Genomic DNA, 17,146 nt, shown 5'->3' with positions numbered 1-17,146 from the left:
ATGTCTTTTCTTTTGTGCATGACGAACAGCTTCTGTTCATAAAATAATGCCCACGTATTATGTATGTTATGGCAACTTCCGATATTGTCGAATCGTGTGAGGTTTCATTATTGAAATTGTATTAGATATACAGGGTCCTATGATGAGAGTTAAATGGCGGGAGTTTTTAATCACGTGACATCATTACGAAAACAGCTGCTGTCAGACCGAATAACCCTCTGCACAGACGTGGACCCGTGAGCGACTGAGCACCTTTACTTGTCAATATTATTACATTTTTGAAGGTAAGACCGTAACTTTTGCAAGCAATTGGCCAATTTAGTTGCTATGACCACGTCTACTAAAAATGTTCCAAATTTCTGGCAAGTTTTTGAACTTCTTATGTATTTTTGGCGACCTCACAGACCAACTCAAAATGCGGAAGTGAGTGCATTGTGAGCACAGTGCATGGTGGTGCACATGGAAGGATGACAAACATGGCATTTTTTCAAAACTCGTGTCGATTTTGGTTGAAGACATTTCATGAAAAGTCCCTGCCTGTGTTGTCACATGTACAGTATTAAATAGTAAAACCGACTGGTGTCGGGAGAGTGAGAGTTACGTATTCAACAACAATAAGTTATAATGCACTTTTCGATTTTCGTAACGTTTTACGTAACAGCACTCGTCGTCAACTGCTTGAATCTAGAAGTCAGTCCTCGCACCCTTCTCCGCCCTATGTTCAACTTCATTAAATGCAATATCCTTCAACTCACAGTCAATTTATAGTAATAGTACATACATTACCCAATGATTTTTTTCTTCTTCAAATGATAAGATAAGGCCTAAAAAATTGTATAGTTCCGATTACCCGACCCCACCTAGTTTTTCACTGCTGACCCTAAACTTTTTTTAACATATTCGAGAAAAAGAATAAATTTTGAAGTCTCGCCAGAAATGGTGGATGCGGAAACTGACATCCATTGTTAGATTATACCTATTCTGTTACAGTGATATTTTGACTTTGTGAAGTTTGTATCTGTCCATAGACCCTTTCGTGTAGGGTCTATGGTCTGTCTTGGCATGTCATAAGTATTAAAACAAAAATAATAATGTTGTGATTCTACTGGCAATCATTTCAGGTCCATCAAAATGAGTGAAGTCATTGCAGAACAGAAGCCGCCATCTTTCAGAATAGAACCAACCACACAGCCTGAAATCAACCCTGAAAGGAAATCTCCATCTCTTGCTCTAGAACAGGCTGCAGAACCTGAAGAAACAGCTCATCAAGATGTTACCATGGACACTACTGGTAATTTATATAAAAATACAATATGTAATTTGTCTATTTTATGTAAATTAATCCTCGTTTGACGGCAGGGTAGATGTCTTTCGTTTCTAGTTTGTACTTGCTTACCTGTATAGTCATGTCCCTGACACACAAGTTATCATTTAGTAACTTCTACAGAATACCAAGGAAAAAGCTCTTATGAAATGGTGCTATAAGGTGACGATACCCCTACTTTGAGCAAGGGCACTGTATTCTCAATTTCCTATTTACCTGATTTTGATATGTGTATACATTTGTATTCTGATTTGTAACAGGTCCAGGTGTTAAAGATGAGGAGCTAGAAGACATAGCCAGTATTCCATCTGATGGGTTAATCACCAAGGAAATGGTGGAGGAAGAAAAACATCTACATCAAGAAACTATAGAAGAAGAGAGAAAAATACAACAAAAGGTGAGGCATATGAAGAACTTGTCTTATCGTGTACCTATGCCCAGATCAATCATTTTTTATGACATTTAATGCGAAATATCACTTCTGGTATGGGACGTTATAAAATGTCATGATATTTACGTCAATGTCATGTTATGGAAACTGCACTCGCAGCTACATGATGAATAGCTGCAATAATTGTAGCATTTGATGTGATTTTGAGGGCTTTTTCATCTGTTTTTGTGCCCTTTTTTTCCAACGTTTAACCTGAATCAAACGCTACAATTCCTCTAATGCAAACGCAAATAGATGATGCCATGTTTAAAACGTGAGCGAATTGTCAGCGTTCTGCCCCTTTCAAAATGCTGCATGCGTTGCTACATTTGCTGTTTTTGACAGAATTTGGGTACCTCTGAACACTTCTTGGGTCTTGAAGGCTTCGTAATTAATGTTGGAGTTAGGAAATGTGCGATATTTTGCCAGGTAAGGCGTAATTTAGCAGAAAAGTCTGCCCAACTTTGCGATTCAGATCTGAATCGGTTCCGTCTATTTGCGTTTGCATTAGAAGAATTGTAGCGTTTGATTCAGGTTAAACGACGGTACAAAAAAAAGCACGAAAACAGACGAAAAACCCCTTAAAATCGCATCAAACGGTACAATTATTGCAGCTATATGATGAATGAAGAGATGATAAGAACCTCATAATATACCATGCACAAGCCAACAAATGAAATTCATCACTGTTTGATGTGGACATTTGTGCAGGAATTTAACAAAAATTGAGACTCCAATGATTAATTAAGATAGAAATGACTGCCAGTTCTAGAATCATTGTAATGTCCTTCAGTGATAGGCAACACACTAAGTTTTGACCTTTGACCTTGTCTTGTGTAGGCCCAGGAAGAATGGGAAAAAGAACTCCATGAGCAGAGATTTAGAAGGTTGCAGCATTTACTTCAAAAAAGTAGTGTCTACACCAACTTCTTACTATTAAAAATGGAACAACAACAAGAGAAGGAGAAAAAACGACAGGCAAGGCTAGCAGTGAAGAAGAAAAAACTAGAAGAGAAAGACATGGCTGGCAAAGAGGCATCAAAGGTAACTTGTTTTACAGTTAATGAGGGCCATAGAAATAGTTTGATCTGAACTAGTCGAGTCTGTTAACCTGACAAATAAATATAGGGGGGAAAAAAATACAAATGTGCAACTTGGCAACAAAAAGTATGAAAAAATAAAAGTGATGATATACATTATACTGGAATTGGTTCCATGCAATTATTTTCGCTTGTGTGAAAATCTTATAAACTGGAAGCTTGTGCCATTTTAATGTTATTCTCTGTGAATGTTTAAAAAAAAGGAATGTTGCAGCATAATTTTAATTTAATGAAATTTTTTGAAAATGTCTAGTTACAGGGGATTGATGAAGTTGATAGTGGAAGCAGTATGGATGTAGGAGATAGCCAAGAATCTCAGGTGAGATAAAAATAACTATTCTCATGGTGTTATGGAACATTGTTGTAGTAAAGAAGCACTTGGCTGTAGGATAGTATATGAGGTCTACAGGTGTCATATCTTCAATACCCATGGTTATACAACTGAAAGAGAGTCATGTACTTTTTTTATTATTTTGATTTGTTATTACTCTTTCATATATAGACACAATTTCAGTGCAACACTGTTCTCCCAATGGAACCTGAACTGCAAGATTACGTACTAAGAAAAACAAACAAAAAAGGGACAACTAGGACAAAAAGTTACAGAGGCACAGTGTCAATGATCAAATATGTTTGATATCTAAAGAGCCAGGTACAACCAAGTAAAACCTAAAAAACTTGATTAGTAACATTTGTCTTATCAGTGTAAGTAATAAACCATAGTGGTATGGATGGGTGCAGTCAGATCTATGAAGTCATGATGGGTGAATGGTTAGAGTGGCTGGCTTTGAATCTGCAGGTTGCAGGTTCAAGCCCCATCGCTGCTGTTTGTTTCTGAATGGTTAAAGTCCTTAGGCAAGATTTAAACCACTATTGTGTGTCAGTCAACTCAGCTGTATAATTGAGGACCTGGTAGTATAGAGGTTGCAGTGTAAATGCTTTAATTTATGCATATATAGGCTGCAATGGATTGTATGCTACCCAAGGAGTTGAGGACTGTTGTGCCTCTAAAGATCCGTGCAAAGTGCTATATTTGTAAAGCGCTTTGAACACAGAGTGGGAAAGCGTTATATAAAAAACCAACATTAGTATTATGTATACTATAAACTTGAGCTGGGTCATTTAAATTTTGTGCTCACTGTTTATATTATAGATATGGTGCCCACAGCTATAGTCACAGTTTATTGCTTACGCTTATCAGACAAAGGTTACCTAGCTCAGTTTGAATGTGGTTCAGGTTTGAATCAATGAAATGTGAAAGCAGTTATAATTTACACTGTATCCTTAATCTTGTAATAAAGAAAGACAGACAGAGAAAATGATGTTGTGTATGTGAATGATTGTTTTCCAGGATTCTATGGTGGTGGAGCCTAAGGTTATAGAGGCTGATAACGGCAGAAGAATGACTACAAGGAGACAGTTAAAAAAACAAGAAAATTCACAAGGTAGGTACAAAATAGATACACAACACTCAGCCGAAATAACACCAGCTGACAATAGTTCTGAGCAGTAGTCTTGGCATGCACAGACAATAGTCAAGTGATTCGATTCTGACCATTGACAGGAGGTGTAATAAATTGTAATATTACATTAACAGGGCACAAACTGAGCTTAGTATAGGAACTACAATGACTCAATGAGGCAAGTTAGTGCCAAGTTGTATTTCCTAGATATAGCATGCTTTCATTGGTAATCTCATGCCACTGTAGAATAAACTTTGGCATCAGACCGTGGACAAATGGAAGCTGTTACAAACAGGGAATTAATAAGACTTGGCACAGCATGTTGAAACAGCAGAGACATGTATTCCATTCCATCATATGATAAGAACAGTTTTATGGCCACTTTACATGATAGTTCAGGTTCATGTAAAGAGGCCATGAATTTGTTCTTATCAAACCATAGTGTGTAATACAAGTCTCTGCTGTTCCAACATGCTGTGCTAAGTGTTATTAATCCAATTCATTAGTTTAATTTCCCAGTTTGTATCAGGTTCCATTCGTCCATGGTTTTTTGTCTACAGTTGTAGCTCCCATTTGGTTAGGGACTGTTTGTAGTATCAAATTAGCCAGCTGTACTTCAATCTTATCATTTCAAATTTGATCATTGATTTGCTTATGCCAATATTATAATGATGCTGGTTTACAGTATAATGCTGTCTATTATTCATGCTCAACTTTCTTTCTGAAAAAGATCAGAAAGAAAAAAGAAATATCATGGTCATCATATTGTTTTTGACAACAGAAAGTACCAAGCCAGAGAAAGTAGCAGCTTCCCTGACAAAGAGAGGTCGTAAAAGAAAAGTTGAGCATGACAAGCAAAGTTACAACATAGCAGATATCTTGAACAAAGAGGTGAGAACACTCTAACTTTAACTTAATTAAACTATCTGACTTTTCTAACGTTGATTGTACATTATTTTGTATATTTGGGTGGGGATTTTGTAGTGTAGATGTTATATACCAGGGCTCAATTCTCTCTCTCTCTCTGTCTCTCTCTCTCTCTCTGTCTCTCTCTGTCTCTCTCTCTCTCTCTCTCTCTCTCTCTCCCCCTCCAATACTACTATACATGTATAGTCAAATGCTTTTAAATATCGAGCACAACACTCTGTTCTTACTACTGACAGCATTAATTGGAGCATTGATATAAATGTGACTTACTTTTGGACTGGAGGTTTAATTTATAGTAAACTGAATGCAGTAACCAGTTACAAAGGCCTGTCAGTGTGTGATGGATTACTACTGACATTCGCTGTTCACCCTTTCCACAACAGCAGATTTAGCTAGATGTTAGGTTCATTTGACTATACATGGAGAGAGATTTTTGAAAATTGAGCCTACATATTGCATCTAGAATAATAATTTCACTGATTTCGTATTTTCTTGTTTAGTATGTGAACAATGAGGGGAACATCTTCTAACCAGCATAGATTTTTAATTGTTGTAGTACAAATTGGTTTTTGGAACACATGTCAAACACACCGATTCTGAAACATATGAAGTCATACTGGGCGACTAAGTTTGATTATAACACACCATGTTCATATAGCCTGCAGTGATTGGCTTAGATTGTATCACATGGTATGAACTATTGACCCATAATGACCTCAATTTGCCCTAGGGCAATATTCATGTAGTATGGAAGGTTTATCAGGAATTACTTGAGGCATAAGTATACTGTAACACATTACAATACAAGACTGTCAACATGTATCCAAAATAACCATTCTGGTTTGTCATTTGCAGGAACTGGAAAACAAAAGGAGAAAGTTGCACAAATCTGGTGATGAAGGCACTGTCAAAGATACAGTTCAGGCCACAGCCATTGTAAGTCTGCAACACTTTTGAAATTTGTATATATAAAGAATATGGATGTTTGTTATGACTGCACAGGTAGCCTACAAATAATGAAGCCAATCCAACTGTGCTAGTGCTTTTCCATGAATTGAGTTTGTTGCATATTTTTTGTTTTTTTAGATTTTCTTATACTGTGTATGTTTGTTTTTTTAGTTGATATTTGTGACATGCATGGAACAATTATATTTGTCTAATTGGGTTATTCAGAATGTAGCTTCAAAAAAGTCAAATCTTTTGACAAAATACAATATTATTAAAGTTAGTGTCTTGCAATGTTCACATCTTGTCACCTTTACCCCAAATAAAATTGAGCTGAACTGTTTGACTAGCTGAAACAACAAACTGTAGGACACACTGATAATCATGCAAGTTGGATAACTGTAAGATTCTGCAAATTATGTCATAAATGCAGTACACAGAATTATTCAGAATGTCACTGACTTTAGCCTTGATATGCTGGGATATGACAATTTTTTGTCAAATTTTGCATACAACACTCCACTATTGTGGCCCTCACTTGTATCCAAACAGCACTCCTAGTGGCCAAAATATACAATCTTTTGTTTTTCGTAACAGGAATATGGCATAATTAATATAATAGTGCACTAAATCTTATTTCCAATTTTGGGTATTTTATGGGAGTAGTCTTTTGGTTTCAACATGACAGATTTCATGTCCAAATACAATGTAGCACTCCAAGTGGCCAAAGTATGCAATCTTTTGTCTTTTTCATAATTGGAATATTGTTGTTATTTTCTTGGGAAAATACTTATGATTGAAAGTGATTCAAAGCTTTCATGTCTTTTTCAGACCAAGACAAATATTAAAGAAGAGGAAGATTCCGTTGATACCTTTAGTCGTATTATAAATGGGGAGAGGGTGAGTGACAAACAACCACTGATGTTTACTGGCGGTGTCTTGAGAGATTATCAAATTCAAGGCATGGAATGGCTCAAGGTAAGACTACACATTGATGCAATCTTTCTACAACAAGCAACAGGCAAGCATTTACAAGCAGAACTTGTTACAAATAGGGAAAGTAAATAAATGAGTTGGAATAATACGTGGCACAGCATGTTGGAAGTACAGAGATATGTATGGTTTTATAAAAAGAAAACAGTTTTATGGCCTCTATCTGTATATGAAATGGCAGGGAACTTGAAATTTGTACGTGAATGTGAGCTAAAATGATGGATTGTAATGTATGTTTATTTTCCCTGTTTGTCACTTTCTGCTTGTAAATGTTTGCCTGTCACTGTTTGTATCACTCTTCTATAGGTTAATTAGTAAAGAACTGCAGTGCATAGAATAAGTATACTGTTATACTGTACCTTCCCTTGCTTGTACTTAATGGTACAATGTACAGAGTGTTTGCCAAGGGCTGATAACCCCAGTCATGTAGTAAGGGGGAAATCTTGTAAAACTGGCACAGTTTCGAATACATTGTACCATAATCTTTTGGGGGAACTCTGGTAAAGTGACTGGGGAACTAAGGTACAGTTTACCTACTTGCCACCCTTAACAAGAATATGAATGACTCTTGACCATGCCCAGACACTTTGGTAGGTTGTTTCATTCAAAAGAACTTTATGCACTCCTTTCAGTAGTTGAAAGCTGTCAACTTCCATCACAGGGTTCATACATTCCTGAAAAGTCCTGAAATTTCAAACTCGTGGAAACTAGTTGAAAAATGTGATTGATTGATTGAAACTTGATTACCGTCGTAAAGTGTTGATTGTTGAAAAAAATGTAATGCAACATGTTGTGGGAGCCCTCAACAGCAGTAAGCACTCCTGAAAAATTACCTATGTTGATCTAAATACTTCTGGAAAATCATGAAATTTATGTGACTGCAAGTGTATCACCCTGCTTCAATAATGCCAGGATAGTTCAATGGCAGTCAAGCAAATAGTATAATAACTGACCTCTCCCACCACAGCCAGCTGTTAAATTGTGGGTCACGGACCTGGCTAAAAGCAAGTACAATCTAGGAGTGAAAGACATCTACCCTGTAGTCAAAAAGGGATTTGAAAACCTATTGCAATTATCCACAAAATGCAATTCACTTTTTGTGACCCAGTATCAATTCATCAGATGCTAACAACATTATGAGTCAGTAACACACAGCAGCAGATCAGAATTACATCTCTGGAAACCAGCCTTGAATTCTTAATTTTTATACCAGGTTATCTATGAGAATGGTGTAAATGGTATTTTAGCTGATGAGATGGGTCTTGGTAAAACTGTACAGTGTATAGCACTTCTTGCACATCTCGTCAATATGGGAGTTCCAGGACCATTTCTCATCTGTGCACCACTATCAACATTACCCAACTGGGTGTCTGAGTTCCAGAGGTTCACTCCAAAGGTAAAATACTTTACAACCCGTTTCAAGTTACTGTTCGCACGCTCTTGTTAATACAACCACGCAGAAACCAGTAAGAAACTGCACATGCTACACTTAAAGATAGCAAGATTGAATGAATGCATTTTCTTGCAACATTTTGTTTTATATCATGGCATCCTACTCAAAAAATCAACATGAAAAAGCAAATTAATAAAAAGTTATAAGAAATGCATCCAGTAGTTATCATGTCTTATGAGATTATATCATTTCAAACATTTGAATTTACAGAATGTGAATCATTGCTTTGTAGGTACCTATACTGTTGTACAATGGTTCAATATCTGAGAGGGAGCGAGTACGCTGTGATACAGAGTGTTATCAGACATAAACATTACATCAAAGAAACACATCCAATGTTTATATCACATCTTACAAGATTACATTGTATATCATTTCAAACATTCAAATTTATAGAATTTGAATCATTGCTTTGTAGGTACCTATACTGTTGTACCATGGTTCAATATCTGAGAGGGAGCGAGTACGCCGTGATATCAGACGTAAACATGGTGTCAAACAAACGCATCCAGTAGTTATCACGTCCTACGAGATTGTCATGAATGACAGGAAGTATTTACAGGGTTATGAATGGAAATATATTATTGTAGATGAAGGACATCGGATCAAGAACCTAAACTGTAGACTTATAAGGTAAGTGTGCATTCCAGAGATAAACCATTCAGCTGTCATCTGTACTTATATTTCAGTGAGAGACAAAAGCTTTGACCTTGACCTTCATCTTCAAGGTCAAATGTGAATTTACACAATAACGTTAGAAGTTGTCTACCAAGAGACTCCATTTACATGCAAGCGTGTACATGTACATTGTTAGAGGTACACTTACTATTCAGACATTGCTTTATAACCTTGACCTTCATCTTCAAAGTCAAATGTCAATTTGCACAATAACTTTGCCATGTATCAAACCAGTAAGGGGGGGGGGGGGGGGGGGGGCATGTCTTCTATGAAGGCTAGTGTTTTGTACTTCATATTTATTTTTTTATTTATTAATCTTTCATATACAGACACCATTTCAGTGCATTAGCACTGTTCTCCCAATGGAACCTGTTGCAATATTACATACTCAGAAACAAAAAAAACAAAAAGAAGGGACAAACCAGGACAAAAAGTTACAGATGCACAAGTACTTTAAAAGAAATCCACTTACACTTACGGAGCTGATCTTATGGATACAGTTAGATTGTTCCATAGAACAGCACCACTATAGTGGAAAGACCTTCTCCCATATTCAGTTTTAACTGTAGGGATGTATACATGCATGTTACCTTTACAGGTCTGTCTTGTGTTATGAAGATGCATTTGGGTAATGTCTATCAGTATTTTTGCTAAAGTTTTGGAACCCAGTAGAATTTACCGCCACATCAACTATAACAAGAACATTCTATATTTTCTTTTCTAGAGAACTTAAGATGTACAAGTCAGCCAATCGACTCTTACTGACAGGGACACCATTACAAAACAACTTGGCAGAATTATGGTCCATGTTAAACTTTCTTCTTCCTGAAGTCTTTGATGACCTCCGTAGCTTTGAATCCTGGTTTGATTTCCAGTCTCTCAGTGAAGGTGATGAAGAAGCACTGGTTGCTAGGGAACAAGAAAACAATATACTGGGCATGCTTCATCAGGTAGGTCTGTTGCTAGGGAACAAGAAAATAAAATACTGGACCTGCTACATCATCTAGATTTGTCAGGTAATATAAAAAAAAGTCAGAAAGCTACAGAGAAAGGCTACCATGTGGATTTATACTATGTTTAAGAAAAAGTCTGGATGCCAACTGTGGTACTAAACCACGTCTGGTCAAAGTTCCTCAATCAGCACTAACAGTTGTTCATCTAATCAGTGAACCCCTAACTGTTATAGTGATGTAAACAGTGTATAAGTAGCATCCAGAGCTGACAACTATACCATATTTGGACATTCCATAACCGCCCCAATAAACACTAACTTTATGAGGGACTGTGTTATTGGTTAGAATTTTGTGATTGATTAACAAAGACATGATGTTAATGACTGTTTGGGTGACTGTGGGTAAATTTTGAATTGCATCTCATGCTTCTCAGGACTTCTAGAGTAACAACTTTGACTACATGTATACTGTGAGTGGAGGTGTAAATGGTAGTGATACTGTATTGGAACTAGACTACTGTATACAATTCAATCATGTAGATTTGTTACCTGACTGTAGAGGGTGTTGTATACACCTCATCTCTGTTTAACTGCATAACTATGTATCCTTAAGTAAACTTGCACTAGAATCTATGTTTAACGCTTATCTTTATTCTTGTTTCAGATTTTAACACCGTTTTTATTGCGACGTTTGAAAACTGATGTTGAGTTGAAGATACCGCCAAAGAGAGAAGTGTTAGTATTTGCACCACTAACCAAACTACAACATTTCTACTATAAAGCCACTGTGGATAAAACAATACTGCAGCGTATTGAAGACAAGAAGGTATCTTTCCATTTGTGTGTTTTGATGTTGTACATACAGAGGCTGCGTTAACCTTGTAAGAAAAGCCAGTTACTCACAGTTCTGACATTGACAGCACATAGCCTTGCTTGATTTGACAGAAACGGTGCAAAAAATATAGATACATCTCTTACTGGTTCTTCACCAGAAAATTGATGTTTTATATATTTCTATATTCAGTTTCCTATTTCAAATCTTGAAATTATTTCATATAGACTTGGTTCTATCAAGTGTCTCTAAGTCAATTTCAGCTTCTTACATTAATGCTGGAGCCATTTTATCCAAACTTGACATGACCTTCTAAATGCATCCCTGTATTCTCTATGTAACAAACTTTAAAGGCCAGGATTTCAATCCCAGGTGTTACAGTAGTGTTATCATATCAGTGAAGTCATAAGAGTATAGAGGATTATTATTTTTGTTCTGGACCAACTTTATCCAAAACAGTACCAGACAACTTTTCCTCGCCCTAATTTTCATCAAAATCTAACTTGGGCCTTACAGGACATTAGCCCCATCTACACGTAGGTCGCCCAACCTGAGGCAGTCCCAAGTCCTACCTGAGTTTCAATAGATTTGTGTTCTACACATAGGAAGGTTACAGCGGAGATGTCGCGCCTTCCGTCCTGACAGTACATAGGACGAAGTCAGGAGGGTTTCAGGAAACCTGTCAAAGGTGTCCTAAGTCAGGACGGTTTCAGGATGCGTTTGCGTCTGCGTCTACACGCGCTTCAAACTATCCCGAATCCTACCTCAGTTAGGATTTTTAGTGCCGTGTAGACGGGGGCTAATGACTCAATCCAAGGTTTCCACACTAATGTTATCTTATCAGTAGGAAGGAGCTTTCTTTTATGCAGGATCAACTGTTTCTATCATTTTGCCAAACAACTTTTCATCACCCAAATTTTGATCCAAATCTGACTTAGACCTTTAGTGTAGAATGTGCTTTAGATATAAACTCTTCAAGCTTTTCATGCTATGTTGTTCAAGAAACTCCACCAGCCTCAGTTAAAGGCAATAAAAAGAATCTGGGGTCACACATGAAAGAGAGAGGTTGAAAGAGATAATTAATTTGTACTAAAATTGTGTACAAATAAATACCCACTAGGGAGAAAGAGGACCAACTTGTACTAAGTTATATACAAAGAAATACCCACTAAGCCATTTTAGAATCCTATATGGCTGCTGAATTGTAATAAAACTAAAAATTGACAATTTCCTTAAAATCAAGATGGTGACCCCAAATTTCTTTTATTATTGCAAAAGGACCAGAGCAAAGTTTTAAGAGATTTTAAAGCACTTTAGTTTTCAGGGAAATTTGTCACTTGGGACACATTCTACCCATAGTATATACTAACATTTACAATGTGAAATGGTTAAAAATTAACTGAATTTTATTTCCAGACTAAGGTGAAGGAAACTGTTGAATTGGACATCAAAGGAAGACCAAAACGTCGCTGCAGTGAGAAAGTCAACTACAAGGCTATGATTGGAGATGATAATGAGAGAGATGATATCGTGAAATGGTTCCAACAATTCACAAGTGACTCCGAGTAAGATAACTTTTTCATTCTCAATACCTGTTCAGATTTGATATATAACTTCATTAAATACTCAGTGTGTTTTTTAGTATGGTTTTGGACCTTTTAACATGTGCAATAATCTTGTAAAATTTATATTGTTTAAAACATTGTCATATTTTTTTAAACCATGTAATTTAGAGTGAAATTTAGTTGGACTTGGACTTGAATAAATTTCAATACCTTGTATCAAAATTGTCAAGGGGAGGGTTGTTTGGGGTGGGAATGTGGTGAGAATTTCATAAATTTGCACAGATTTTTCAGAATGTCACTGAAAAAAGTCGCACTACTAGCATATGTTCAAATATTTTTTCATTCACTGTAGAATTCTCAACAATTGATTGATGAAGTTAAGTTTTTGTTGAGAACCCCGCTACTAGCCAAGTGCAATATTTATCACACCTCAAACTGTATGTGCCTTTAAAGTGGCCATATTGATGAGGATTGGGCATTCATTTTGGAATTTTAATTTCAAAAACTATTTTATCAAATTATTAATAAATGTGTGAAATCTTTGTTATTGTACGTACATAACAAACTTTTTACAGTTTTTAGCTTTTTGTAATGTATTGGGGTTACAAATACAGACTTGGTCTATGTTTTTTCATATTGATTTCTCAAGTAGGAATCGGTGAAGAAATTGTTGTATAAATTAAAAAAATCCTAAATAAATAGCAAATTCTCATCCATATGGTCTTTTACTTCCATACATTACAACCATTTATTTAAAAATTGATATTCCAAAGTTATAATTCTGTGTTTCCACACAGGATAAAAAAGACTGAGGAGTCGTGTGTTGTGAAGGAATCATCCATTGTCAACATCAAACTACAGAATATCATGATGCAACTAAGGAAATGTTGTAACCATCCCTATCTATTGGAATATCCCATTAATCCAGCTACTAATGATTATCTGATGGATGAGAAGTTAATCCAAGCTAGTGGTAAAATATTAATACTAGAAAGACTACTACCACAACTCAAAGAAAGGGGACATAAGGTAAAGACATTTAGATGTTTAATATTCCCCAATATTTTTCTTCGTTCAGCCAAGGAAAATACGATTGACCTAAGGGGTCTTTATAACTAAACGTCGCTAGCCAAGTAGTGACAACCCTTAGATCAAGTATTTTCCGGCTGAATGAAGAAAAATATTGGAAAATAACATAATCATACCATTGCCAGTAATACTAAAGAAAAATCAGGGAAAGTAGTGGCAATTTTGAACTTTTTGACTTATATTTCAAACACAGCTGAACCACTGACGTAGATGCGCACTGTCATGATGTAGAACGACCAGAGTATATATTCCACATTTTTTATTCAACTTGGCTCATGCATGGTATGTGCATATACCTTATACAAGTGAACATGTTCAAACAAAAAATATGGAATTTATGTCCTGGTTCTTCTGTACTCAAAATACAAGTCACAACAGTCTAAACCGTCCTTATTTTACCAAATTTTTCATAAATTAAGTGTACAGAGGGATAAGTGAACTAATCCCAAATGTTTTCCCCATTCAGCCTAGAAATAATTCTTACTTATATGCGTAGTGACAAAGTCTTAGGTAATTCATATTTTCCTGAACAATTTCCCAGTGTTTCACAATCAAATATATTGCTAAATTACAGAAGAAATCTGCCAAATTGAATCTTCTAAAGAATACCAAAACTTTTCATCAGCTTGGTAGATCAGATAATCTACCAAGAGTACAATGCACAGGCAGTTAAAAGTTTTCAGCATTGAGCTTTCAATCCATTTCTGTTGATGGTGCAGAATGACAAATTCCATAGTTATAGCTGACCACTAGGTGGCGGTATGATCAGCCGATTGTAGATATTAAGTATGCAATTTATCATTCTGATGAGGTTTGTTGACCAAGACGGATTAAAATTCAATGCTAAAAACTTTGAACTGCTTGTGTATTATAACCTTTGTAAATTATTGTAAAGAACTTTAGTCATTTGCTGGGTTGTTAAAGAATGTATTTAAGTTGCTTTATACAATGACGTAAAACAAATTTATCACCATTTCTACACCACAATAAACCTGTAATTGAGTGGCACCATCCATGGATGTTTTATCTGAACTGAACTCCAATACAACAATATGTAATATAATTATTCTCCCATTGTCATGTCAGGTGCTAATTTTCTCCCAAATGACCACTATGTTGGATATATTGTCTGATTATTGTTATCTGAGGAAGTACAACTATTGTCGACTTGATGGCACCATGTCGTACACTGACAGACAAGAACAGGTATGGTGACAAAATTTTAGCTGCAAATAGAGAACAATGTGTATGCAATGTTTGGGATAGGGGGTCTTACATTGATTAGGTCTGGGCGGGTAGTGTGTCGTCTAAGACAATTGGACCGTTTGTGCATGCACCAACCAATTTCAACCACTTATGAATGCAATTGATAGTGACACACCAAAATTTGGTGTTCCCCAATCTCTTACTAAGTTGTGACTCATAAGAAATCCTAGTTTTTCTCATTTTGACTCAACAACAAAATTTGGCTATCGTTAGAGGGTACACTGGTTAGGGGTTCTTACAAAAATATGATATGTATTATGTTATTTTATTCCAACAGATTGCAGAATTTAACCAAAACAAGGACACATTTATATTTCTGTTGAGTACTAGAGCTGGAGGCTTAGGAATCAATCTGGCTGCAGCAGATACTGTGATTATATATGACAGTGACTGGGTAAGAAGATCATAATTTACTAATAAAAGTGACTTACTTTTACTCTGCAATCAATATCATTGACATCATCTTTGACAGTGAATGGGTTAAGAGGTAATATACCACTACCAGGGAAAGTAATTTCATTTTAACATTTATTTTGGTGCAAAAATTGTTTGGTGTCGTTATATAAGGAGATCATGCTATACCGAATGTGATTTCATTTTAACAATATATTTATTTGGTACAAAAATATATTCATAGTGCTTATTGACTTGACTTGGTTGCAGAATCCACAAAGTGATCTCCAGGCACAGGATCGCTGTCATCGTATTGGTCAGACCAAACCAGTAGTTGTCTACAGACTAGTGACTTCTAATACTATAGATCAGAAGATAGTAGAAAGAGCTGCAGCTAAAAGGAAACTGGAGAAGATGGTCATTCACCAAGGTACAATTGCAATCACTATTATATTAAAGGCCCCCCCAAAAAAAGAATTGTTTCTGGTCAGTGCACACATCACTTAAATACCCTGGCGTGGATTTTTTGTGTGTGTTTGTCCAGCCCATGCAGAGCCAATCATAAACAAGCAAATGACATCTGCTCTCAAATAATAAATAAAAAGAACAGTAACTGCCACAAATAGTAGATTGAGTGACAGGTTTGAGAATTGCGTCAACCAGAAAACAATTCACAAAAATTGAGAAATAATAATGGTTTGCTGACACAAGAGGTTTTTCTTTGATTTGAAGTGACAATAGGTGGGAGTTTTCTTCACCAGAGTTACAGCAAAGTTTAAAGGCTTTATTCCCAAAGCGCATCCAATTTCTAAGTTTGACTGCAGATGTAGGCAATACTTAAGGAAAGAAGTGAAATGCTGTTCTGCTGAATCAAAGATTTTTGAAATATTGTCTACCTACAGGAAAATTCAAGGGAGGAAAAAGTAACATTGAGAAAGATGCCAAGTCTGTGATTAACCCTGAAGAGCTGTTAGAGTTACTTAGAGCTCAAAACCATGATGGTATCTTGGAGAGTGATCAGAATCATTTTATAAGTGACAAGGACTTGGAGAAGCTGCTGGACAGGAGTGACTTGATGAGGAAACATCAACAGAAAGTGGAAGCATTTACTATGGATGAATCAGCTGTTGAATCAGGAGTCTTTAAGGTGATCAATGAAGATAGTAACGATAAGATGGACATACGACTCTCTTAGTTTAAGTTAGACAGTTCAATGGCTTGGCATCAGACTGTTTGAGTCAATGTCAAGTGGAGCTGTTTGAGACATTCCACATTGTGTGTGTGGGGGGGGGGGGGTTAGAAGGCTGGTGGTGTTTGTGAGGTCTACCTGTTACGACACTGGTAATCCAGCCTTCGATTTACTAAGACATGCAAACTAAATCTATTGTTCTTCAAAGTGGGTGGTAGCGGTTCCTCTGTTGGGTGATTCTAATCACTCTGTGATCTACATAGTGTAAACATTTAGAAGTCCCAAAACAGTACTGCAAGTTTATGACACTCGAAATAAACTAGTTTTCAGAGACACCTCCCTACTGAGACTAAAATTAGACCAATGTCCATTCAATAGCATATCACTGCTATATCAACATGTTATGACAATAGTTTTAGTTTGTGTCTATCTTAGAAAATTGAAAGCTCAATTACAAGGTCAATAATGAAGTTTGACTTCATAGATGTATGCTGGATGTTATGCTTTAACTTAGGGTTAACATTATGCTGAGGAACCATGACATCAC

At 36.2% G+C, this 17,146-nt stretch overlaps 2 protein-coding genes across 2 annotated transcripts; both read left to right on the top strand.

The window, feature by feature from the left end:
- The first annotated feature begins 415 nt into the window (after positions 1-415).
- Positions 416-2,846, top strand: LOC144451045 (uncharacterized). The gene is made up of 4 exons (XM_078141804.1): positions 416-423; positions 1,122-1,291; positions 1,585-1,721; positions 2,595-2,846. The coding sequence occupies exons 1-4, from the start codon at positions 416-418 to the stop codon at positions 2,844-2,846; spliced, it is 567 nt and encodes a 188-aa protein (XP_077997930.1).
- LOC144450431 (lymphoid-specific helicase-like) lies at positions 2,776-16,675 on the top strand. Its single transcript, XM_078141030.1, has 16 exons — positions 2,776-2,798; positions 3,108-3,173; positions 4,206-4,299; positions 5,099-5,208; positions 6,100-6,180; positions 7,003-7,167; positions 8,396-8,578; positions 9,054-9,268; positions 10,038-10,263; positions 10,930-11,091; positions 12,514-12,662; positions 13,460-13,691; positions 14,838-14,957; positions 15,295-15,411; positions 15,681-15,840; positions 16,313-16,675. The coding sequence occupies exons 2-16, from the start codon at positions 3,144-3,146 to the stop codon at positions 16,603-16,605; spliced, it is 2,337 nt and encodes a 778-aa protein (XP_077997156.1). The 5' UTR covers positions 2,776-2,798; positions 3,108-3,143; the 3' UTR covers positions 16,606-16,675.
- Positions 16,676-17,146: the final 471 nt, after the last annotated feature.

The sequence above is a fragment of the Glandiceps talaboti genome, chromosome 20 (genome assembly GCF_964340395.1).
Source record: "Glandiceps talaboti chromosome 20, keGlaTala1.1, whole genome shotgun sequence".
NCBI classification, from domain to species: Eukaryota; Metazoa; Hemichordata; class Enteropneusta; family Spengelidae; genus Glandiceps; species Glandiceps talaboti.
Note: the sequence above shows the minus strand (reverse complement) of the source record. Positions and strands in the feature narration are given on the sequence as shown.